This window comes from Sceloporus occidentalis, unplaced genomic scaffold, assembly GCF_023333645.1.
Source record: "Sceloporus occidentalis isolate IW3139 unplaced genomic scaffold, rSceOcc1.0.p SCAF_4, whole genome shotgun sequence".
Taxonomy (NCBI): Eukaryota; Metazoa; Chordata; class Lepidosauria; order Squamata; family Phrynosomatidae; genus Sceloporus; species Sceloporus occidentalis.
The window spans coordinates 71,508,702-71,534,624 of NW_028316984.1; the positions used below are offsets into that span (position 1 = coordinate 71,508,702).

The following is a 25,923-nucleotide window of genomic DNA, read 5'->3' on the forward strand; positions in this document are numbered from 1 at the left end:
CATTTCATTTTTCCGCCCTAAGTGCAGTACCTTACATTTTTCTGTGTTGAAATCCATTTTGTTAGCTTTTGATAGTCTGAAAGTAAAGTAATTTCATAATGCCTGGTATGAGGAAAAGGCTATGAACAAAAGGAAATATGGAACTATTCACATGTAATGTTTTAAGATGTATAAACTGTGCACTTCCCTAACTTGAAAGATAGTGTTCATATAAACAAAATGCAAGGATTGGCATATTTTGTCCAACAATAAACTATCTAGTCAACAATACTGTCTGACAAAGCCCAATACCAATTCTTTGACAAAACAAACAACACCAAAACATAAACTATATTTTCTCCATTCCACATTCACATGGCAGACAGCACCTTACAATTTTTGGGCTGTAAAGCACCTTGAGCTTGATAAGTGCCTTGAGATGCAAAGACTACATCTAGGTGTCTGCATACTGCATAAAACAGCACATATAATATCTTGTAGGTATCTCCTGTTGCATGAATATTAATGCAAAGAATAGAAATGTACATCTGAAGAAGTCAAAGTAGAGATCCCTGGAAAGTAAGAGAATTACAACAGGCCCTTTGTATCCGCTGGGGTTTGGTTCCAGGACACTGTATACAACTCTAAAGGTTTAATCAATTATCACCCTATATCATATGTTTTGGATTATAAAATTAACTTCTTGGTGCACATGGGCGGAATATATGCAGGTTCGAGCTTATGCTGAAGTACAATTAAGAAAATGAGATGCGTGCGTGTGGCACACATGCTGTCCTGTGCTGCAAGCACGTGCCCCATTGTTTGCAATGGGGCACGAGCATATGCAGGTTTCCCCTTACATGGGGATATCCAGAATGGATCCCTCGCGTAAAGGAAGGGGCTGCTGTACTTTCTCAAAACAGATAACTTTGAAAGATTTAACATAGATTACAGAAGGTTTCCAGTTATTTATTTCAGAAAGCCTCAGCAGAACAGGACTGAACCTCTAGAAGTTATTGAATACAAGTTTCAATCAGTTCTAGCTAATGTAGGTAATGGGTAGGAATTATCTGGTTTGCAATCCATTATCTACCTTAGCCCACCGTTGTAACAGAACAACATTAGCATGGATCAAAAATCTGATCCAGCAGATCTCTTCATGAGCACACACAAAGACCCTTTTGCAAGTAGAAGTATCTACTTGCACTATGCCAACAGAATTTTCATGAGAACTGGATGAGGACAGCATTGCCCATTAATGCTTGGTATCATTAAGGGGCAACTGCTCTATAGATATACATTCAGTAGTGTTGCGATGCATGGCTCAATTCCAGGTAAGGAGCCTGGACATGTTCTGCTTTATCCTAAGTATTACCATTATTGGGCCAAGCTACTCAAGGGAGATACCATTACTCAGTCAATTAAGGCACTGGTAATACCTGGCCACAACACACTCAGAAGCATTAGCTCTACTACTAGTGGTTTAACTTTCATTCTTGATCATTTAGGCTGCATAAAGCAGTATTGTATATACTCATGTATAAGTCTAAAAATTTTAGTCAAAAAAATTGACCCAAAATACCTGGGTCGACTTATCCAGGGGTCAATGTAAGTACCGTACTTTAACTCGTGTGTGTGTGTGTGTGTGTGTGTGTGTATGGAATGATCCTCTTTCTCTAAATAGAGTGATAAAAGTTGAGAGCCACCTTGTGAGCACCAAAAAGAAGAATGGATCCCCTCTACTCTCTCATCCATTTAGCCTTTAGGATGAGCACAGTTATGCCTGCCAGAATTTTCTAAGTTCTTTGGCATCATTTTCCTTTGCATCATCATTTACATCTTTTGTTACAGGCCCCTAAGTTTTACCCTCGACTTATCCATGGGTCATATCAAAATACATAATTTTGGCCTCAAAGCCTGCCCTCGACTTATACATAGGTTGATTTATAGTTGAGTATATACGGTATGTGTTTTAAAAATATTAAATAAAAAACACTAGTTTCAAAATGACCTAACAAGAGCATACAGAGAAAGGGGACAATGCAAACTATTTGTACTGTCTGCCTCCCCCCACCCAATTAAAAAACTGATCTTGTCATGGATAATTTTTTTTACAGCCCCATGTGCAGAATTCTAACCTAATCATAGAGATCGTTATGATACTCAGTAAATATATTACTTACATCAAACTGAGCCAGCACAGTTCCAGTAACAAGTCCCTCTGCCAGCTGAAACATTGATTCTCTCAGAGCATTATCATCCTGGTGGACTCCATCAAGTGGGGACTTCTCTGGGATGTACTGAAAGTCTGGTTCACTCTCCAGCTTCTCTTCTACCACATCATAAACAGCTACAACAAATCAGAAGTAGTATAATTACTGAAGGAGGAGGAAGCTCTGAACAACTGTAGATACTGGTATTTGCTGCAGTGAAAATTCATCCATACTCCAAAACAAGTATTATGTTCTTCATAAACAAAGACCTTTATAAAGATTTTATTTTGAAGACAGATGATTACAGTATAGCACAAAAGACCAACATTGTGATTACTGCAGACAAAATTAGGGTTGAAAACATTTAAGCAGATTTTCACCTGAAATTTAATGGGTCCAGTTTGGTATAAATAGATGAGCAATGCTGATGGTACTTTTGCAGGATCACAAGTTTTGAAACAGTTGAAAGTGTTTACTTCACTAAAAGATGTCCCAAAATATTCCCTTTATTAAGATACTGCAAAATGTATTTAGTAAGGCTCATAATCCACGGGCTCACTGATGAACCAATTATTATCGAGATGGTTACAAAACTGAGGCCCTTTTCATATGCACTATTTCAATATCAGCTTCAGAGCCATTTCTCCAACTATGCTCCTAGACTATGGAATGACCTGCCAGAGGAGATCTGCCACATTACCACCTTAGCAGCCTTCAAAAAGGCCATTAAGATGGATCTCTTCTGGCAGGCCTTTCCAAATTAGCCTCCCCTCCCTAAGTATGATAGCATCTTCTCCGTCCTACTATAGAGTCCTTTCCTCTTTCCCCAGCTCTGCTGATTTTATCATTATAACATTTTATATTGTAATTTATTTACTTTTTTTATAATGTGGGATGGGAGGCTGGGAGGGGGATAAATTTTAATTGGATTTATAACACATTGTTTTTACATGTTGTAACCCACCTTGATTCCCCCTGAAAAGGTGGGCTATAAATAATTATTATTATTATTATTATTATTATTATTATTATTATTATTATTATTATGCAGAATCACAGCATTGGGACAGCATATAAAAGCAGAGGTGGTCAAATGTAGAAGGTTTGGCAGCCACTTTAGCTCCAGATATTTGAGTATTGTACCTCCCCACCACACTTCTTCTTCTTTTTTCTTTTTTTTTTCTTCCAGGACCTTCCTGGGCTATTTTGGGCCCAAGAGAGGTCTTTTTTTAACAGGAAGAAGTAAGAGAAAGCCACTTGCTGTTCTCTTCTTGTTTCAAACAAGGCCCCTCTTCAGCCTACAATGGATCAGAGGACCCTCTCCTCACAATACCATGGAAGGCCTTCCCAAATCCCCAAGAGGGCATTTTGGGGGGAAACCATTATCTTGTAAAGAAAAAAAAGTGGGGTTTATGGGACATTACTCCTGGGAGGGCTGGGGGCTCCAAACATGGTGGAAAAGCTCCCCATACTCCTTTACAGGCCATTTTGGGAGTATTTTTGCAAAACAATTTTTTACTCTGGGGGGAGGGACACAAAAATGGCTTTGGGGGATACATGTGGCCAATGGGCTGAACTTTGCCTACCCCTGCTGTAAAGGAAGCAAACATATACACAAGCCTTTTTTGTATGACGGGTGCACTCATTTTTAATGGAAAAGGTCAAAGCAACCAACTCTGCTTACATAGTTGCTTCCTTTTCTCACTGTTGTTGGACCACATCATGGCAAAATCATTCCATCAAGACCACCCAGCACACTGAGAAATAACCTTAAACCAGATACAGCAGTCTTTAAAAAGGAAGGGCAATAAAATTATATACAGTGAATACACTAGCATACACACTAACAGAAATTTCAGTTTTGATTGCTGCTTTATAAGAAGCCATCATGGTGTTACCCACACAGAAAAGACAATGTCAGCATCATTAGGGAAGTCATCAAATTTGCAAACATAGAAAGAACTTTTGGGGAAACGTAAGTACTCCACACTTCAAAAATAATCCATGACTGACAGAGGAGAAAAACAGAAAGCCACCAAAAGGAGGAGTGAGATGGAATGGAGCGTGATGGAATGGGGGCCTGAACAGTAGAGCTCCATCCTGCAGTGTTCAGTTGCAAGACTCATTTATTTTTAAGGTAGTATGAACTACCATGACAAATAAAGGTTTCCATTCAATTTCATACTTCCTATTCCTCTCCTCCTCCTTGACTTGGCATTGCTTCCCAAATCAGCTTCACAATCTCTGCCAATCTTCAACTATAGATGTCGCAAGGCACAAAGGGAGCTGCATTTGGGCAGAGATTAGTGCAGTGATTCTCAATCATAGGCCCGTTACAAACGGGCCTTTGTGGCGCCCCCATCACGTGCTAGGGGTTGGCTGAGGACCTAGTGTCCATACTGGCCTCACCCCTAGCACGTGATGGAGGCGTAATAATGGTGGTGCCCTATAAACACGGGCGCCGCCATTTTGACGTATTGGATGCATAGCGTCTGTACATCGCGCCCCAGATGTGACACCGCGAGTGCGCGAGTAGTGCCTTGCGGCATCCCATCTGGGGTGCATTTTGGCGCTTCTTCTTCACTGCGTCCAGGAACCGTGTGGTTTGGCTGCTGCGGTTCCCGGATGCAGCAACCGGTGGCGGCAGCAGAGCGCGGTCTGTATCCCGCCTTTGACTCTCCAGGCATTCTCTTTGAGGCTGAAGACTGAATCCATGACACATAGTTCATCCCTTGTGCCAACGCAGTCAGTCATGATTGCTCCCAGACCCCTTTATCACTGCTTGTGTTGGGAATTACACAGCTCAAAAGACTGGGAGGGCCAAAGGTTGAGTACTTTTGGATTAGAGGAATCTGTTCCACCAGCAGTATTCATTCTGCTGGTAGGCAGTCATAGTTGGATACAACATACACATCTACATTCAATTACTTAAAAAAAAAATCTCTTTCTCCTTAATGCAGCTTTATTATTTGGAGCTGAGAAGGTTAATCAAGGACACAAAAGGCCTAATTTTTACTAGAATGCATGCTGTTATCATTTCACAATTACCCTGCACACACTTCCTGCCTGGAAACAACATGTGTTATATACAAATGTGCCAGACAGTGTTTGTGGAAGACAAACACATTTTATTACCAATGCTTGGAACAAAAATGGAACTGCAAAAAGTGTGGAGGCGGAAATTATGGCTTTCACTAAACTTCACATTTCAAACTCTTTTATTTAAAGTAATACTGCAATCAACACAGTTTGGCAAGTCAAAGCAGGACACCTACCCAATATATTTTCTACAATTATGATACAATAAAGAGGGTGAATTTAAAATACACCCATTGACAAATAATTGAATAACATCTCTTACTATTTGACTGAGGTGAAACAAATTTAGCAGTTTGTTTGAGTCCTTCTATTTCACATGACACTTTCCTGCTAAATGGTTTTTATATTGTCACTGGACAGTGAACCCAAATTAAATATCTCAGTTTATGGACAACATGTCAGAATAACATAATTGCTACGTACATGTTTATCTTAAAAAATGTAATATATACATCTGCCCTAATGAGAAAGTTAAACTTGAACACTGACAAGTAAATATGCATTCGATCTATCCGTAAGTAAGTCTAAGTTCATAGGACTATCTTCATGTATACATTAAAGCATATGAAAAGCAAATTATTAAATATATCATACACAGGAAATAAGGAAGGAAGGAAGTTTGACAATTAAGTTTGACAAGGTGGAAATGATTACTGAAGAAATACTGTAGAGAAATGAATTCTTTATATTGGCCTTCACTATAGACACATTTAAATCATTTCAAGTGGGGGGGGGGGGGGATACCTAGAGAACAAGGCCAAACAAAAGGGGTTAACAAAAACAAGCATGTCATGGGGTTTAAGTAGTAAAGGCTCAGGAGCTTTTAGAGAATTCAAGTGAGAAAAAACTGGAAGTTTATCACTAAAGCTGGTATCCACGCCAGAATACTGGAACTCTGGATATTGCAGACACATTAGCTAATCTGTCTCAGATGAACTCAATGAATAACTTATTATTAGAAGAATTAATAAAGAATAAGTACTTCTATAAAAGGAAGTCTTGTGTTAACCATCTTAAAGAAGAATGATCTGATAGACATTGTATACTTGGATTTCCAGATGACTTCGTATGAAGTCCCCAACCAAAAGTCTCCTTAGCTAAAACATAAATCACTGGATAAGAGGAAAATTCCTTTTATGAACTGGTACTTGGTTAAAAAACCGGAAGCTGAATTTAGGAACATAAGCAGAGGAGGGAAATAAGCAGTGGAAAACTATTGGGACTGATTCTATTTAACCTCTTCAATAATAATCTGGAATTATGAGTAAACACCATAATAAAAGATTGTATGTACAGCGCTGTGTAAATTTACAGCGCTTTATAAATAAAAGTTAATAATAATAATAATAATAATAATAATAATAATAATAACAACAACACCAAGGTGACTGATTTAGAAAATGAGGTCAGTCATTCTGGATCATGAAAACCTAGGAATTTGAGACGAGTTCTTTAAATAGGGAAAACAGGCAACACAATGGCAAAGGAGACTCAGTTTCTAATTTGACAGTAGCCTAATGAACACTGGGAGAAAAAAAAACCCCTAAGCTTGTTACATACACTTATGGAGAGAATGGTGACAGTGTCTGACCAGGAAAGAATCTGTGGGATTACACAAGAGCAAAGTGTGGCTCCGGATGGCATGCCTTCCCCTAGTTTATGTGTTCCGCAGGCCCCTGGAAAAACTGGAGCAAAATTGTCAATAACAACATCCTGGAGGCTGTTGGGGAGCTACTTGACATTTTTGGGACAAAAAAAAATGCCCTCTAGTTTTTGGATGGGGCTGGAAGTTCCCCAACTCTGGATTATACAATGAAAAATCAACTCAATGTGCAACAGCAACAAAAAGGGCAACTGAGAAGTAAGTTAACTTAGGGGCTCAACAGATGGCCCCAAAGGAGGGGCTTCTCGCTGTCCCTTTCAGTGCCGGATCTGGGCAGCAGCAACTGCACACCGTGGCCCCGATCTGGTGCTTTGCCGATGTTAAAAAGAACAACAATTCCACTCCTTTTAGTGCCAGAAAATAGGTGCCCTTGCCGTCATAGTGGCAGCTTTTCAGCACTTCTTTGGCACAGCATGTCTAAACGCTGCGCCAAAGGAGCGCTGTTATGCCCCCACCGTACGGTTGGGTATGTGGCGTGATGCCAGCATTGGGGCGTGTGCATGCCACGCCCCTACTCTGCCCCAAGGCTGGTGTTAAACGCTGGTCTATTTAGCCCCTTAGTTGCATCAAGTCTTAGTTATGCTTAAAGCAGAAAAAATTAAGTGAATGAGATCTGAATCTGCAATGGCTAAGTTAAATTTCACTGAGTTCAATGGGTTGTTCTGAACATGAATATATCTGGATCCAACTCTCTGAAAATAAGTTTACTACCATAATAAATATATTCTATAGCCACTGTGTGTAGAGCCAGTTTCTGTAGTTGCCGTCACCTATCCCTGCAAACATCAAGAACATTTAAAAAGGTGAAGAAAAGCTACCTTGATTACTCAAGGAACAATTCACAGAATATATACTATCTTAAACAAACAAACAAAAAACTCTTCTGTGTATCTTGTGACATACTAAAAATGGACCAATTTTATTATATTACTAGAGTGGGTTTGTTTTTCTTTTACTACAAGGAACTTTTGGTATTTTAAACTTCAGCTGTGCAAAAAATAATAATCAGAGAAGAAAACAGATATCCAGATAGGAACATGCTGTAACATTTGGAGGAAGGAGAGAGATTTACACAGATAAGCTTACTCACCGTTGGGTCGAACTAGGAGTACAAGTTCACCTGAGTGCCGTTCACAGCTAGCTTTAATAAACATGACAACTTGATCATGGGTATGTTCTGAAATATCCCTGCCATTAATCAATACAACTTGGTCACCTTCATTCAAGCGAGGGACACAAGTATCTGCCTGAAATAAGAAACAAATATTTTATGCAGAGACCAAACGAACATAACAGCACATTTAAACAGGTTGGGTACCCCTCATTTGAAAATCTGAAATCCAAAATGCTCCAAAATCCAAAACTTTTTTCATGAATGGCTGAGATAGTGACACGTCTGTGATGTGACAACACAGAGACTTCTTGAGAAAATAAATACTCTCTACCAAAGGAGGGGGCTCTCACACGGGAGAGAAATGACAATGATCTCAAAGGAAGTTTTTTATTGTGTTACTAATGGACTTTCAATTTTACTTCCTAGAGTTTATTCTTTGTCTCCCAGAGCCTGTACAGCTAAGGAGGAGTAATGGCCTCTGCTTACATGGATATTCCTCCATATCATCTTAACTGAGAACAACTGTAACAACGCCTTGATAAAATATAAGCATATGACTCTGACATCATCATTTCCCTCCCTTTTTCCTATTTGATTAACACCTTTGCCTGATGAAGAAGCCAGTTGAGCTTTGAAAGTTAGCATCATGTATTTTGTGCTCTTTGGTTGGCCAATAAAGATACCACTATATTGTGGATTTTGAATGTTATTGTATGACGTATTAATGAATTTCATGTTTAGACTTGGATCCCATCTTCCAAGATATCTCATTAAATATATGCAAATATTCTAAAATCCAAATAAATAAATAAATTCCGAAATCCATAACCTTTCTATTCAAATCAATTCAGATAAGGGAAACTCAATCTACAACTGTTTTGAAAAAACTCAGTATAAAGATATAAACCTAGTTCAGATGCAACCAGCTCTAGGTTGTAAATTACAAAAAACATGTAAATTTCAGTTTTATTTTTAAATATTAAAGCTCTTCACAGTTGTCCTCTAAGAAAATGTTATAGTTTATACAGGCAGCAATGATTCTTTTTACATTAAACAGGAGTATAACACGTACAGATTTCAATACACTGAAAATTAGGGCAATATAAAACAATAGGTAAAATTTTGCTTTCAAGATATCGTTAATAATGTCTTGACACTTGAAAAACAAAAGACTTAGATTTGACAAATACTTTATGAGTCTTAATATAACACAAATTCTGGCAACACAGAGAAGTTCTTTGTCACTGGTGTGTTTATTTGTTGCTCTATAAAAACATCTAATGTCTGTGCGAGAAAACTCCTTATTTGCAGGTTAAAACCAAGATGACAATATGTACATTCCTGCAAGTGAAGATTCTCACATGCAAGCTGATGCATGCGTGCATGTGCACACGCACACACACTTATTTCAGGACAACTTTCTACCTTGCAAAACTAAAAAAATGCATAAGTATCATCTTATTATCTAGTATCGCTAATTATACATTCTTATGCATCAAAGCACTGGAAAATGTTTATATTGCTACTGCAATACTATGTATGACAGTAGCTTATCTTGAAGATAAGAAGGCGAGATAGAGCCAAGGGATGAACACAGGGAAGCGACGGCAACGTAAATACATATATAAAATTAAAAATCACAGTAAACTTTCTTTGTTAACTTACAGGTGTTCCTGGAGCCACCCTGGATACTATGACTGGCATCTTCTGGTCATACCCACCCTTTAAAAGAAAGGTGAATAATGAAGGAACATCAAGCATCCACATTTATCTAAAGATAACAGAATGGACTTTTTATTATTACCTTTACATTGAAACCAAATCTTCCATTTTCATCAGGTCTCATTCTGATTAGAACAAGATTGTCATGTGGAATCCCACCATTGGGCTGAAAATGAAAACATAGTATCATTATTTGTTCTCTCTCTCTCATTCTGAATTTCTTAGAGATATACTTTTAAATCCCAAAGTGGTCTATAATTACATTTATTTATGATAAACTTATTAATACATTTCAGTAACAATCAGAGCATGGTTGCATTAAAAATAGCCAATTACAGGAGCAGAAAAAGGATTGCATATTGTACTCTCATCCTAAACACACAGAGCTCCATAAACCATTACAAAAAATGGATTTCTGTTCACAAAGTAGATTTCCCTTTCATCTTCTTCCTGCAGTCCCTTGCATCCCATCCACAGCTATCCTACAAGGTTCCGTGACTTAATCAAGCAGATTTGGTGAGTATGCACAGAAAAGGGAATAAAGTGGTTTAATACAACTGGATACAACCCAAATGCTTGAAAACATGTTTCACTGTTTTCAAGTGAAATGCACATGTTTTCAAGTTCCTAATTCACTAGAATTTGCTCAATTATTAGCTGTTTTAATACTGAACCATCACGTGGCAAAGTATTAGCGGAATCTCTACTGCATGATCACCCAAGGGACTATAACAAAGAAGTTGTCAAAGCATTATGAAAGTTGTGTAGCTCACATAATGGATATGTGGTGTGTGCAAACAAAGGAATTGTATACTATGGAAACAACACTTATGTTCTGGAATACACCGGTCTTTCTGAAAATTTGGCTTTGCATGCAATTATTATTTCTTCTTAATACATGCTACAAAATATTCCATAGGTTCATGGTAAAAATGGTAACACAAGAGTGCCATTACACTGTCTCTAAACTGTATGATACATTGTTCATAAAATAAGGGATACATTCAAAATTGTTCCACGGACTTAGTTTTCACACCTATCACGTTTGAAATTTTAGAAGCACTACCACACATGAGACCAAATAAAGTACAAAGAAAGGAAATAATTATAGTAGTTGAAAAGCATCTCCCTTTTGTACCAATACCTTTAAAACCAAAGACTTAAGCTTTATAAGTAACATAAATCCAAACATATTGCAGAAATAATCCAGTTTGAGACCACCTTAACTGCCCTGGCTCAATACTAGGGAATTCTGGGAACTGTAGTTCTGTGGGACATTTAGCCTTATCTTTCAGTGAGCTCAGGTGCCACAATAAACTACAATTCCCAGAATTCCCTAACATTGAGCTAGGGCAGTTAAAGCAGTCTCAAACTGGATTATTTCTGTAGTGTGTTCTGAACCATAGAGAACTTTTTTTCATTACAGGTTACCGAAAGGATTTCTATAGAACATAAAAATATATGTAAGTACAAATTATTTGTAAAGGATATTCAGGTTAGAAAGCCTGGACAGAGAGTGAAGAAAATAAAAGACATTATATTTCACTTTCCACTGTTACATATAGTCAATACATGTTAGTTGTATCTTGATAATTTAATAGATTTATACTGTACACAGCTGAAATCTTTTTATAAAAGCTATAAAATTCTCCTTAATTATGTTCCCGGTTTCCTTTACAGGAGGGTCTTAACTCAACTCAAACAAACAGGGTTAACACAACATCTTACTGTAGATTTTTCAGGAGAAGAGGAAGAATCATCATCATATGTTTCATTTATATGGTTATCCAGTTCCAGTAGAGAATGTGAGTAATGAATTTGGTTCCAACTGTTCTTTTTAGATTGTTTAGGTGGCAGTGCAGGTGGTTTCCCATCTACTGGGGTCTCTTGAGATCTACATACAAAATCAGAAAACAAAGGGAGATTTTGAATATTGTGAGGTTCATGCTAATGAGATTACAAAATAATTTCAGAAAGATATAAGTATTAGAAAACTAGTATGTGGATTATTATAAACCAAACAGTATGATTCTATAAATGCAATGTGATACGTATGGTAGCACCGATTTTGAGCCTCTTCCTAATGTGCTAAAAATGCTCCAGAGACTGTCATAACCCTTTGTGGCTATCTTCTGGTGGACTCGTGGGGCAGCAAGAGAGGAAGATTTCCTGCTTACACTTGTGAAAGTTGATTCTCCACTGAGTCAGCTCTCTCTGTCTCTCTCTCACTCTCTCTGTGAAGCTAGATACCAGTGGTCAGTAAAACCATATGTGTTTAACTGTGAAACAATGATACCAAAGGCAGAAGGACAGCACTTTGGAAGAAACAGATATGGGAGTACTATACCTTTTCTTGGTGACTGGAGAACAGCTGGATGAATCTGTTAAAGGACACATTCAGAGTCCATGAATAAAAGGCAGGGTTGAAGTGTGAAATGTTCAGGTGAGGGTTTAGTGTGTGAGTATGAGGTCTGTCCGGATTTTATAAGGTTATTGTATAAGGTTTTTAATGTTATGTTTTTGTGATTTTATACTGTTTATATTGACATATTGTCATATTGTTATTGTTATGTGGAATGTTGGAAACCGCCTCCGTCTTAGAAAGGCGGTATACAAATAAAATTTTACTTACTTACTTACTTACTTACTTATCTCCTTCTATGGGCCTGACTGACTTTTAAGATGTTCATGGGAAGGCTTCCTCTCTGTCCCACCATCATCACAGAGAGATGAGGGAGACAGCCATCTTAGTGATGCTCCCATTGTGCAAAATTCCCTCCCACAGGAGACTCAATTGGCCCCCTGTCTACTCTCTTTCCATCAGCAAGCAAATACTTTTTCATTCAGGCAGGCCTCTGGCTTGTAAGGAAGTGTGGCAGAAGGATGTTTTCAATGGGCTATATTATATTTTAACTGTTATAATTTAATGTTTTAATAGAATTTTTATTTAATTTTTTTAAAAAAACTTTTATTAAATAGGTTTTTAGTACACTTTACAGTATTTTTAACTTCATGTGAGCTACCTTGAATGCTGTGCTAGGAGAAAGAAAATATAAAATAAACCTCTTGGTTCAGCTTCCCATCAGCATTCCAGCTTCACAACAACAGCTTGTAGTTTTCGGAAATCTTTTCTTAAAACTGTTTTAGCATTCTGGGGACTGACGTTACAATGACTGTCTACATATGTCATCTTGCCATGGATTGTACTGTATTACAATGAGTCTGAGGGGAAGAAAACAGGATGCCCCACTGCTGTTTTTGCAGGCAGAGGGAGGTATGGTGTTGGGGATAGGGCTTGGCAGTAATAAAAAGTCAGGAAAAATTCCTGAAGCCTATCCTGTTTTGGTCCTTCCTCCAAGACTGTCCTATCAGCTTGTCCTCTTGTCTATTGGAGCTGATGCTGAATTCTAGGTTAGTCAATAGTGAAACATCCAAGTGTTTGTTATGATTGAAGGAGCTGGCCTGGTATACCTTAAGAGAGACCTGGATAAATTAAGCACCAACCAAATGGGGGGATCATCCATAAGGATTTCATCTTCCGCAATTTCTTTGTGGGTTTCAATACCACTGACTTTCAATACCAGTGGCTTTCAATAATATTTGACTGGTTCTGGGGGATGGGAGAAAGAGACTCTCCATCACAGTGGTTCTTCTTTACCTATAGGGCTGGTTCCAAAAAATTACAAGGAAAAAAAATATTCCACTTAACTTTTAGAAGAACCTCTTTACTCTAAGAACTGTTCAAGAAAGGAACAGAGGGGCTCCAAGAGTGTCCTAAGGTTAAACAACTTTCTAGTAGCATGGTTCTCCTTTAAAACAAGGTGCACACAGAGTGCCATTTTAGTGCAAAAAACAATTTTATAATGCCACACAATTTAGTGGCAGGGGCTGCAAAAAAGGCATTGGTCAAATGTAGCCTCCATATTGGCCACCTTCTGAAATATGAGATTTCCTAGTATGATTCTATTAAGACTTCCTACCCTGATATGCATTTACACAAAGTAGTTAATGCCTCCAAATAAAATTGTAGAGTAAAAATTAGGAACAGAACCAAAGCTGACACATTACTTTGTTCCTCTTAAAAACATTGAACAGCATTGTATGGAAGAGCAGGATTTTGCTGTAAAACTCACCTGTCCCACTTTTTAGTTAGATAATATAAGATTTATTCTATCATATGTTTAATTAGAAATCATTCATCTCCCTTTTATTAATTTTTTAACATTTGTCCTTGCTCAAAACCAAATGTACTGAAGGCAACCTCTATCCGTGCCGTTAGTGAAGCACAGGGTAATAGCTGGCCTGATTTCCACCAGTAACTTCATATGTCTGTGGGCCATCTGGTCAGTAGTTTATTCAAGGGGATAATTAATTTACAACGCATAACTTCATTGGTAGATCTAAAAACCCAAGGGCAGTTCATTTATCTGCACTGCAAAACTGGCAGTTTCTATGTAGTTCATATAATATAACATATTCTTGTTAAAGGAGAAAACTGCTGTAACAGAATCACTGATGAATGTATTTCAAATTTACATGTTTGTGAATTCACCTTTTCCACAGCACAGTAAAGTCTATAAGCAAGCACAACTATTTAATATATTGCCAATGGTTCTCCTTCGCATTCCCCAATAACTCTAAAAGTTACTTAAGAATTTTTTTCCTTTAGTCTCATTTATGGACTGCTCAATTCATGAAACACATGTTGGTTTTAATATAACATACATATGGCAAAAGTTGTGTTCAAGCTATTTCTTATTTAAAAGGAAATGCGGGGAATATGTTGAAGCACATTAAATATCTATACAACACTTGCATGGAAACAAAACTATATAAAGTAATCAGCTACCACTTGGATTAGTTAAAGTAGCCATGTGGTCATGAATGTAACATACTGTAATATATTACCATAATGAATTGTGAGAACTAGGATTGAAGCCTTAGGCAAAAAACCTCCCTACTTTATATTTGCCCAGTCAGCTTTGAATTTCCTTATGAATGCTTAGACAATAGATGTGAAAGCAGGTTCTTTTGCAGTCAAAGCAGCTCTCTCTATTACTGCATTCAGCAATTTGCATAATCAAATAAAAGAAGGAAAACACCCTACTCTAATAAGTTGCTTGTATAATATATACAAACACATTTTTTGTTTTGTAGAATAACAGAATAGTTCAAAATTAGACAAAAATCATGCATCACCATGTTTTTGATTTTTTTTCACATCTTAATTTTTCCCTACTACTTCTTTAACTTTTTTCATTTATCAGTACAACACCACGCATATCTTTTAGTGTGTTGTTAACTGACATAAGTAAACTTTAAATTGGAGACCATATGATGCTCTTAAGCAAAATCTGGCCACATAGTTTTACACATACAGGCCTTAGAATCTAGAGCCTCTGGCTAATTTTAGACTAAAATTAAAGCCTGCTGTGAAGAACCTGCAAGACAAAGACAACTGGACAGTGGGAGTATGTCCCTGTTGATTCATCTGAAACTCTCAGCAGCTTCCAATATCATAGAGTATGGTATCCTTCTGAGCAGTCTCTTTGGGATGGGACTTGGAGGTACTGTTCTGAAGTGGTGTCAGTCCTTGGAGGTGTGAACCCACAGGGTAGTGCTGGGGGACTCCCTTTCTACCCTCTGGCCATTGGCCTGTTGGGTTTCTCAGGGCTAAGTTTTGTCTCCCATGCTCTTTAACAACTACACAAAACCACTGAGAGAAGTCATCTGGAGTTTTGGGGTTTGGTGTGATCAATATGCTTATGGCACTCCACTCTCTCTCTCTCCTTTTACATCTGATTCCAAGGAAGCTCTCTTAATATTGAACCAATGTCTGCTGTCAGCAATGGACTGGAGGTCAAACAAATGGAAACTTAATCTAGGCAAGACAGATGCCAAAAGGCAGATCAGAGGACAGGGACTCTGCTTGTGCTGGATGGGGTTATACTCAAAAAACTGCTTTGCAATGCAGATTAGTATTATCCCACAAACTGGGTAGAAAGTGCTGCTATGGCTGATGGAGGAGTTGTTTTAAGATCATCTGATCAATTTATGGCACATAGGAGTTCTAAACCACACACTTACTGATGCGTACATCAGTGTTACTGAATACATTATTACTCTGACCTTTCTAAAAGGGAACCTCATACTACACCAGTTTTCACTTACACAATAATCAAATAAAAAATACGTATTAGCGAGAATCTGATTGCTCATTACGATTAGAGTTAGACACACTGAATCAGTGACATTTAGACATAAGCTCACTATCTAAGAAATAATTTAATGGGTTTGATCTAGCTGTAACTCACCAAGAGTATTCATACGACTGATTATACTAAAGGAATTTACTTTACTGTTAGGGAGAAGCCTTTAAACACCTTTTGTGTGTCTGTAAAATAAAGAACTAGAAAAAACAAAACTTACGGTGGTGATTCTAGAATGATACTGTTGGCTTGTGTGGAAGAAGGAGATTGGTGATTTGCAAAAACCTCACTTGGCGAAGTATGGACAACATGGTCCACTAGATGTCCAACTGAAGATGGCCGTAAACGATTTCCCTCTTGAGTAAAATTACAGTTGCGACTAAGCAGAGAATGAAAAGTTATTCAGTAACGGCAAGAATATTGTGTTAGTGAAGATATACAATTTTCATGCTATTGGTTAAATGTTTTTAAAGGGTGTCAGAAAGAGGCAACTGGTCAATTCTTATCATTTCTACTGTTCTACACCAGTAAATATAGTACTCAAGTACATATTAGCAAAAAACCCTACAAATCCTCACAAATCCAATGTAATTCCATCAACATTTGAAATCAAATAGCATCTTTATACAGTGGGCCCTCTATATTCGCGGGGATCTGTTCCAGACCCCTCATGGATACCAAAATCCGTGTATATTCAAGTTCAATAGAACTCAATGGTGGCACGGCCATGTGGCCGCGCCACCATTGAGGACAATAGCACTTTGTCATCGCCCCCTCCCTGATTCCAACCTCGTTGTTCTCACAGCAGCAGGCAGCAGGGGGGATACCTCTTTCCCCCCCTCTTCTTCTCCTCCTCTTGTTCCCTGTCACCGCTGCCACGGTTCTTTCTCCTCCTCCTCTTTCCTGCCTTCTTCTTTCTACCTCTTCCTCTTCTTCACTCTTCCTGCCTCTCTTATCCTCCACCTCTTCTTCCCTGTCACTGCTGCTGAGGCTCTTCTTCTTCCTCCTCCCTCGCCATCTCCGCCTTCCTCCTCTTGCTCTTCCCCTCTCCGTCATGGCTGCTGCTGCTCATCTTCCTTTTCCTTCCTTCCTCATCCTCTTCTCTCTCTTCCTCCTCCTTTTCCTTTCTCCTCCTCTTTCCCATATCCTCCATTTTTTCCTCCTCCTCTTACCCACCTCTCGTCCTCCTGCCATCACTTGTCTTCCTTTTCCTTCCTTCCTTCCTCTTCCTCCTCCCCTTCTTTGATCTTCCTCCTCCTTTTTATTCTTCCTACTCCTCCTTTTGCCCCCTTCGTCGCCCTGCTGCTGCTTGCCCTCCTTTTCATCTTCTTCTTCCTCCTCCTCTTCCTCCTCCTCCTCTTCCCCTCTCTTCCTCGTTTTTATTTCTCCTCTTCCTCCTCTCCCCTCTTTCTCTGCACCTGCAGCCGAAGAGGAGGAAGAGCAGAGAAGAGAAGGAGGAGGAAGGAAAAGGAGGAGGAAGAGCAGAGAAGAGGGAGAGGAAGAAAAAAGAGGATGAGTGGTGGCAGCGTAACAGAGGGGGAAGAGGAGCAGAAGGGATGCAGAGGAGGTGGGGTGGGGTGGGCTGGGAGTGACCCCCGGGAGCCAAGGGCAGCAGGTGTGGGGGGCTTCAGGAGGCCAGCAGAAGCACAGGGACCAGGAAGGTGGGCAGCTCTCTCTTGTAAAGCAAAAAACCTCAGGTATACATTTAGAAAAAATATGAAGGATTCCAAGCCATCATTCAATGAGATTTACAAGAAACAATAAAAACAAATCATTGCAGCACACATATCCTTTGGAGCCACCAGCGTGGTGTAATGGTTTGAGCACTGTACTAAGACTCAGGGAGACCAGGATTCAAATCCCTAGTTAGGCATGGAAACCTGCCTAGTGACCTTTGGCAAGTCACACTCTCTTAACCTCAGGGGAAGGCAAAGGCAAATCCTTACTGAGCAAATCTTCCAAGAAAACCCTGTGATAGGGCCACCTTAGGGTTACCATAAGTTGGAAATGACTTGAAGGCATTATTACAACAAAGCATAGCCTTATGGATTTTTTTGCACACTGACAAGGATGGTGGCAGATTCTAAAATATTTTTTTTAGTAAGCTCACATTCATCAATAACTACAGGTGATGTACAATGAGGCAAAAATGGTTAAGCCACCTAGCCATATTATCTACTGAATATGAACTTGTGATAAAAATTAACTTCAGGGCTCATTCATAATTTTTCTTTGAAAAAGGACAGAAACATAAAGGCTTAAAGTTAATTGGCCTAACATATGCAACCACAATGTTTCAGAAGAATTTAAGAAATCAAAACAAAGGTAACACAAGTTTTTTAAATCAATTATCAAAATGTTACAAGATAGTTAGCAAACTATCTTGTAACATTTATAAATAAAGGTTAATAATAATAACTTCTAGGACTCAAGCTGGGTATTGTAATTTAACAGAAGGAGTGAGAGACAAGAAAAGATTGTGTTCTCTTTCAAGACAGCATTGTCTTTTCCTTCTTTTCCACTTAGCTCACTACAAAAGGGGGAAGTTGGCTGTGAACTGACCCATGGAGTCATATAGAGGAAAGAGATCCACCATTGTGGTTTAGCTTACACAGGAACAAAAGTCTTTATCTTTGTAATTTGGACAATAAGTGCCTTTGCACTTAGGTACAAACTCAGAAACACTGCCTCTTTCACCTCCCAAGTAGGCTACAAGAAATCAGAAGTCAGAAACCATATTTTGGTCAAGAACAAGCTACAGCGACCTTAAAATCATTCTGTGGTAATTGACCATCTCAGTTAAAATCACTTCGAAAACCAAAAGAGAAAACTAGTATAAAGAAAAGACACTAAGGATGCAGTCTTCTATATGATGCCTTGAACTATGTCATGCTGGATACAATGGAACCTACTTCTGAGGAGGAATGTATAGGATTGTACTTAGAAATTTCCACCAAAATTTTCAGGGTAACTTTTAAGGTTACGAATTTAGGCATCTCACTGTTTAGGAATTACATGCATAATCGTAGACATATATTTTTTAACATTTTATATCCTGTTCTTCTCCTGAATGGGATTCATAGTGACTTACAGGATAAATTAAATCAGAGCAGTTAACCAATTTTAATGGAAATTTAAACTGTCACCCTATCTTCCCAAGTCCTTTATGACATCCAAACTATCTTTTCCTTGTCTATTTCTCCATTATTTAATTATACCCAAACTTTCCCCGGAAGCCACAATTTCATGCATTTTCCCTTTTCTTGTAACGTATAAAACTAACAATATAGTATTATATATAGTCCACTCCATACACGGCTTTTGGTTTACACGGAAGCCGCACGGCAATTAAATGAATGGCGTGCACGCCCGCAGCACATGTGCGCCACCCTGCAGTAAGCACGAGCCCCATTATACTGAATGGGGCTCGAGCATACATGTTATTCGCATTACGCAGGGGGGTCTGGAACGGATCCCCCACCTGCACCTACATAATGAGATATCTTGGAGATGGGAGCAAAATCTAAGCACAAAATTTATTTATGTTTCATATACATATACATTTATTTATGTTTCATATTTCCGCCCTCCATAACTGCCATCTGCCGACCTGAGAGGGAGTTCACCAGGCAGGTCCAGCTCCATCAGGGCTAGCCTGAGAGGAAGGAGACTCCGCCCTCCATAACTGCCATCCGCCGGCCTGAGAGGGAATTCACCAGGCAGGTCCAGCTCCATCAGGAGTAGCCTGGAAGAAGGAAGAGCCCTCCCTCCAATCCATCTGCCTTGGTCCAGGCCTCAGAGGGAGAGAAGAAGCACTGGACCTCATCCCCTTTCCCTCCACCATTCCCTTCTCCTTTTGTTTCGTGTCTTTTAGATTGTAAGCCTGTGGGCAGGGAACTGTCTGATTAAAAATAATAATTGTAAGCCGCTCTGAGAGCCATTAGGGCTGAAGGGCGGGGTATAAATAACTAAATAACTAAATATACACATAGCCTAATGATAATGAACAGGCCATCAGAAAGGAAAGGTGTCACTATCTCAGCCACCCATGAAAAAAGTTTTGGTTTTTGGAATATTTTGGATTTTGGAGTTCCAGGTAAGGGAGACTCAACTTGTAATTTCACACAGTAGGCATTTTCAATTAACTTTACAAGTAAAATGCTACAGTTGGTTTCTGCTGGGGTTTGATTCCAGGACCCACCCACCCCCTCTATAAAAAAATCCATGGAAATGTAGGGTTGACTGTATCCAGTTTTTATAATGAAATTTAGTCCTGCTTACCTTTTATGCAAAATATTATTGTTTATTCATATTTGTTCAATTCAGTCAACATGATCTGTTTAACTTTCCAAATAAGTAGAATTGATTACTAAGACTTGTTCAGAAACTAGACAATAATTCAATTTATTACAGGGAGCTCACTTTATCATTGCTTACTTTTAGCACTGTATGAAACAATCTCTCTTCACCCCCCCAGACCTAAATGCCCCAGTAACCCCTTATTAGGCCAGGGGCAGTAACTGCATGAGGGTTGGGGCTCAATTTTGAGGTCATGTCACTTCCAGTTGTCATTTTGGAGGGGCAACAGAGGGTTTCTGAGAAGTATTTGAGAGTGAGTGGAGTTCTGAAAGGCTAAGAAGAGAAGTTTTTAGCATTTTTGCATGCGTGCATTCAGTGGGCCTTTGGGCAGGGGGTTTGGACAGTTTTTGTATGAAAATCACACCAATTTTTAAATTTTGAGGAGCCCTGAGGGCAGCATGATATTAATGTTTCAGACTTTCCGCTTCCACACAAGATGTTCATAAATGTATATTCTGGAAAAGTCAAATCTAGCTATGATAAATCTGAACTGGTGCTAATTAGAAATCATGCTGTACGTGTCACCAAATAAATTTATTTTATATATCTTCCTTCAAATTTCAATGTACAACAGAACAAAACCATTTTTAAAAAGCGTATTTAAAACTGACCAAAGAAAGCAAAGTAAGGAAGAAAAAGGAACTACTGGGCTTACATATGGATTGTGCCATTCCCACTCACAAAACATCAGTGGTGTGGAGGAAAAAACCTATCAAAGGCACTGATCCAGTGAAACCTATGTTCTGAATAAGGACTCCTCTAATTGTTTCTCTCAAAAACAGAGGATGGTAAATCATGTCATCCTAATAGATAAAAGACGAAGAAGTAAGTAGCTATTTCTACTTACTGGTTAGGGGTTCCAGGTGGAGAACGTGATGGCAAGCTCTGAGTTTCTAACCGCTCATCAGACAATGAATTTCTGCTGACAACCTCCCAATCCATTCCACTTATTAATCTACGAGCCAGAGGTTTACTTGGAGATCTAAAACAAATGGATATTTAAATAGAACTATCAGTGTGGTGAATCTGGAAATTCACCGAAGTAGCAATTGAAAATTAAAATTGAAAAGAGGCAGGATTAGCTTCTTTAATATTCAATATATACGCTATCTACAAATAGTGAAACAGTTGGTCAGAGTACCCAAAGTATCTCTTGTTCTCAAGAAAGCAAACCTAAAGGCAATTAATTTATGCACAAAATAGAGGGCCATGAATCCACGAAAAACAGCAACCCAATCACAGCCAAAACATATATACTGTGGCAAGAGCATACCAGATGATCAATACCAGCCATTTCTACCATGATTTTCTATTACTAAAGTCTGATTCAGAATTGATGCATGTCTGGAATGCTGCATGTGAAGGAAAACTGCTTCTGGAAAGACACTGTAGTTCAAAACAAGCAAGCAGACGAAATGATTAAGCATACTCCTCCTTCCTCACTACATCTCTGCTCCAAATAATCACCCTCCCAAAGCTGATTTTCCTTATTAGTGGCTGTCAACTGTGGAACCTGTGATGTACACTGTTTGGCTAGATATTACGTTTAAGGCTGCCTTCCTAAAACGAACTGTTATGTTACATTGCAAAAGATGAGTCAAATGATGATAAGTGAAACCAATAAACAACTAACTATAAAACAGAGCCCATTATTATTATGAGCAGAGCAGTATTAATATACTGAAAGATCCCAAAGAAATTTACTTCTAACTGAAAAAATTCCATGGCATTAAAAAGAGAAGCACATGTAAATGGAAATGTGCATGCATTTGTGCTTGAGAAAGTTCTATATCTAAATAAAATGTAAAGCATGGAAGACTTTTAGCTGGCTTATCTGAATAATTCAGAGGTCACAATTATCAAATTGACTTGAAAATTTAATTTTTAAAAGACTTTTTAAAAAAACCTAAGAATTGATTTAAAATGTGTGATGCAGAAATGTGGCAAACAATTTTTATTTGTAGCTCTACTCATGGCTTAATCCTTAAATTCTATGAGAGTAGGAAGCTAAGATTAACAAACTGACTGTTTTTTTTTAAAAGGATTAATACTACCCATATGATTGATCATGTGTTAATAAAAAGAAACATCAAAGTAAATATGACTTTAATATACCGATGCAGCTTTCTGTACATTGAATGAACTTGTGTTTTCTTTTTAGAAATAATGCAGCTCTTAGAAGCACTCACCTTAGCTGTCAACTAGAAAGCTATATCTGTAAGTAGTTGACAAGGCAGACCAGAAGTTTTCAACTGTCAAGCTACACTTTGAGGATATGATTATTAACTGTTGTAAACTCACAGTCCCACCCATCTCATGCTTGTTACTGAAACTTCCTGTTCTTTGTGGAAATTTCAAAGAAACTGTTACCACACTGCAGCAACACATTTTTCAGTATACAACTTTCTGGTTTCCTCTTTAAATAAGTTTCCATGTGAAAATTATTAATAAAATCTCTTTCTTTGGCTTACTTTTACATGTTTCCAAGTGTTACAGATTTAAATTCAATTCTCTCTCACAATAATTAGATTATAAAATCAAAACAACAAATAGAACAGGGACATGAAATACCTCTAAACGACTCTGCTTAATAAAATTGGCAGGTAGACTGAATTATAAATTGGCTTTAACCACAAAGAGTTAAACTCTGAATCATAGAATAGTAAGATTGCTAATACCAAACATCTGGCCCAAATCATGAACATCTATAAACCAATCCACACTTGCTTAATACATTAGTTGCTGTTTCAGATTATATTCTTCTACAAAAGATGTTCCCTTAAACATGAACAAACTAGCAGACTGCAGAAAATATAATTGTTAGACACAGAAAATGCAAGTTCATGCTTTCATTCAACCTAAATGGTCAAATTTGCAATCCCAAACAGTTTTAGAGAGCAAATCTCATTTAACTCATTGAGACTGACCTCAGAGTAAAGATGCTTATCACTGCACCACAAACCTCAGTCAGATGAAGAATGGATATATATGCTTTAGTGCCTTCTGGTCAGCAACACCAAGCTGATCTGCACACAATGGGGCTTGTTGCCACATCCCCTCCATTTTGGTTTCATGCTCTCATTGTGTCTTTCAGATCACATCTTACATATATATAACTGCTATGCTGTCAAGGACTGGGAACCAAAGATGACCAGAATGATCAACTATCCTCAATCAAAAAGCAAAAGAGATATCTTAATACTTTTGGTATCTTGGGCAAAGAAACACTTGAGAGCGCAAAAGCCAAATTTCCCCATGTCCTAATGCAACAAGGACTATACCAATGATCCCTGATTCTTTTGTGATCTTTCATCTAGTAACAAAACGCAAAAACATTCGGTGTCTGTTGTCCTTGGCAATTTTCATAAAGTAGTCATTTCAGTAGAGACATGTTTGTTTTCTATTTCTGGATTGTATTTCTGTATTACTATAGGGAGACACTCTACACAAGTCACTCCCAGAAGCTTCTGGACTAGTGCCTGAACATCTTATGATCTTGCCTAGGGACATGTCTACCATGGCTAGGGTAGGCCTGCCACCTTTATTTTGGATTTACCTTGCCACTTAGGAGCTTTTTCCCCTTCTTTCCTCCATGCATATTAGACTCAAGAATGAATTTGCTTGCTTACACTCATACCCTCCTGTCTTGATTTTCTGCCTTGCTTTCTCTTCCGTTCTTCTTCCTCTTGCTCGCTCTCTGAATACAGTTGCACTTCTTGGCTCACTGCTGCTCTCCTACTTTTCTTCCCTCCACTGTGGGATAGCATTCAGGGACCTGACTCTGATTTTGTATCTCATTGCCTTTTAATAACACTCCTTTCTGGGTTATGTCCTGAGGACTTAAATGTTCTCCCTTCTGGATGTCTTATAAGAACACTTCACTATCTAGGCTAAAGATCCAAAAGTTATCCACATTGTGATGTTCTTAATTTGGAAATGTTGCTAGTTTCTGGGTCATTTCTATCAGATTGACAACAGTTTGTTCTTCAGACAGAAATACAACCAAGGATTACAGAGAAAAGAGGTTCTCCCTAAAAATAAGACTGAAATCCTTATTCGTCTGTTATTCCAGAGAGACTGTTCAGTTGAACAGAGACAGCAGGTCCAGAAGTGTATAGACCACAACTTAGAATGTTAGGTTTAAACTTAATTCATTAATGTTGACAGTTAGAAAGAAGGAAATTAGCGTGTTGTTAATACTGAGTGGCATAGCATTTAACCTGTGGTTATACTGTTAAAATAATTTGTTAACTGTATCATAAGCTTTTAAAGGAACTTTGAGATTTTACAGATGGCATGTTTACTTGTCGCGTACTGGTACATTTTGTTATTGGCTCTTTTGGAAGTATTCTTTTTGTGTTTTATAAGTTGTCTTCTCCAGCCTGAACTTTCAAGATTGTTGGGCTACAAATCCTAATTTGATTAATTAATTGATTTGTGGCAGTTGAAGTGGAATGCATCTGGAAACTACCAGATAAGGGATAGCTGTCCTAAAGTATGGAATCTAATAACCTGTTCCCCTCAGTGGGGTTACCAAAATGTAATCTCTTTTCTTTCCATCCCATCCAACATGCTATACAGTCACCCTTCAAACAGAGGAGATTGTTTGGATTAAAAAAAGTGAACAATGAATTGGATGTTCCTTTCGTTCCAGTTAGATGAAACTAATCCTCCACAATATAAGTTGCAGCAATCAGTGACTACAAAAACCAGTCAATGAAGAGTTCTTGATGGGAGAGCAGAAAATTTGTAATAGAAACATTTGGAGTACCTTTGAACATAAGGAGATTATTCTGCATTACTGAATAAAAAAATTCTCCACCTCCCGAGTGGCATGGTCAGCAAATATCAATGTTGAAGCATCTGATTAACTCATTAAACCTTACTGGAGTGAGAGGTTCACTGATTAACACATAACTAGTTAAATTTAACTACTTAATTCTAAATCTGGTCCAGAAAAAAAACACAAAAGCCTCTCCATACTATTTAGAACAATGGATGATCAAAGGTTTTGGACTGTGCATTGAAGCTGAAGGTTGGCAGGAATTTCAGCAATGTGGGGGGTATGGCAGCAAACATGGTCCTGCTTCCTCTTCTACATGTTTGATATATATGTTTTAAAAAACCTTTTACATGGGGCTATTGTAAACAAATAAGCTAGTATAATAAACTATTATAGTCAGCATACAAGTACATTTCTTACCTGGCAAATATTCTGTCTTTATTTGCCTTTTCTTTTCCATACTGTACAGACTGGACCTCTGTTCTCCCACTGAAAATCAATTATATAACACTGAGATCATAAAGAAAATGGAATGGGGAAGAATACATTTTGTTTTGTTTTGGTCTAAGGTAAGAAAACAGGAACATGCAAGTTTACCAGTGAAATTTACAACTATTTTTGTTCCAACAGCTAAAGTGTGCTAGATTTGACAAGGCTGTAGTAGGTATTTACGGTTATTATACTAACTCACAAGCGATTCTTACCTGAACTCAATTATGAATGCTACATTGGCCTCAGAAGGCCAGATATACTAGTTTTCTGTATCTTTCCTTTTTTGTGTT

General features: G+C 38.2%; 1 protein-coding gene across 2 annotated transcripts in view; it reads right to left on the reverse strand.

The window, feature by feature from the left end:
- The window catches only part of LOC149313985 (tyrosine-protein phosphatase non-receptor type 4), a 155,102-nt gene that overhangs the window by 27,511 nt on the left and 101,668 nt on the right, over positions 1-25,923 (reverse strand). Inside the window, exons 13-20 of one of the 2 annotated variants that reach the window (XM_089520312.1) lie at positions 25,562-25,630; positions 21,206-21,340; positions 16,220-16,378; positions 11,519-11,684; positions 9,873-9,956; positions 9,734-9,790; positions 8,045-8,201; positions 2,163-2,329 (exon numbers count right to left, since the gene is read on the reverse strand). In XM_089520312.1, coding sequence (XP_089376438.1) covers positions 2,163-2,329; positions 8,045-8,201; positions 9,734-9,790; positions 9,873-9,956; positions 11,519-11,684; positions 16,220-16,378; positions 21,206-21,340; positions 25,562-25,630 — 994 coding nt within the window. The remainder of the gene's footprint in view (positions 1-2,162; positions 2,330-8,044; positions 8,202-9,733; positions 9,791-9,872; positions 9,957-11,518; positions 11,685-16,219; positions 16,379-21,205; positions 21,341-25,561; positions 25,631-25,923) is intronic. The other variant, XM_089520313.1, reaches the window with a different exon arrangement.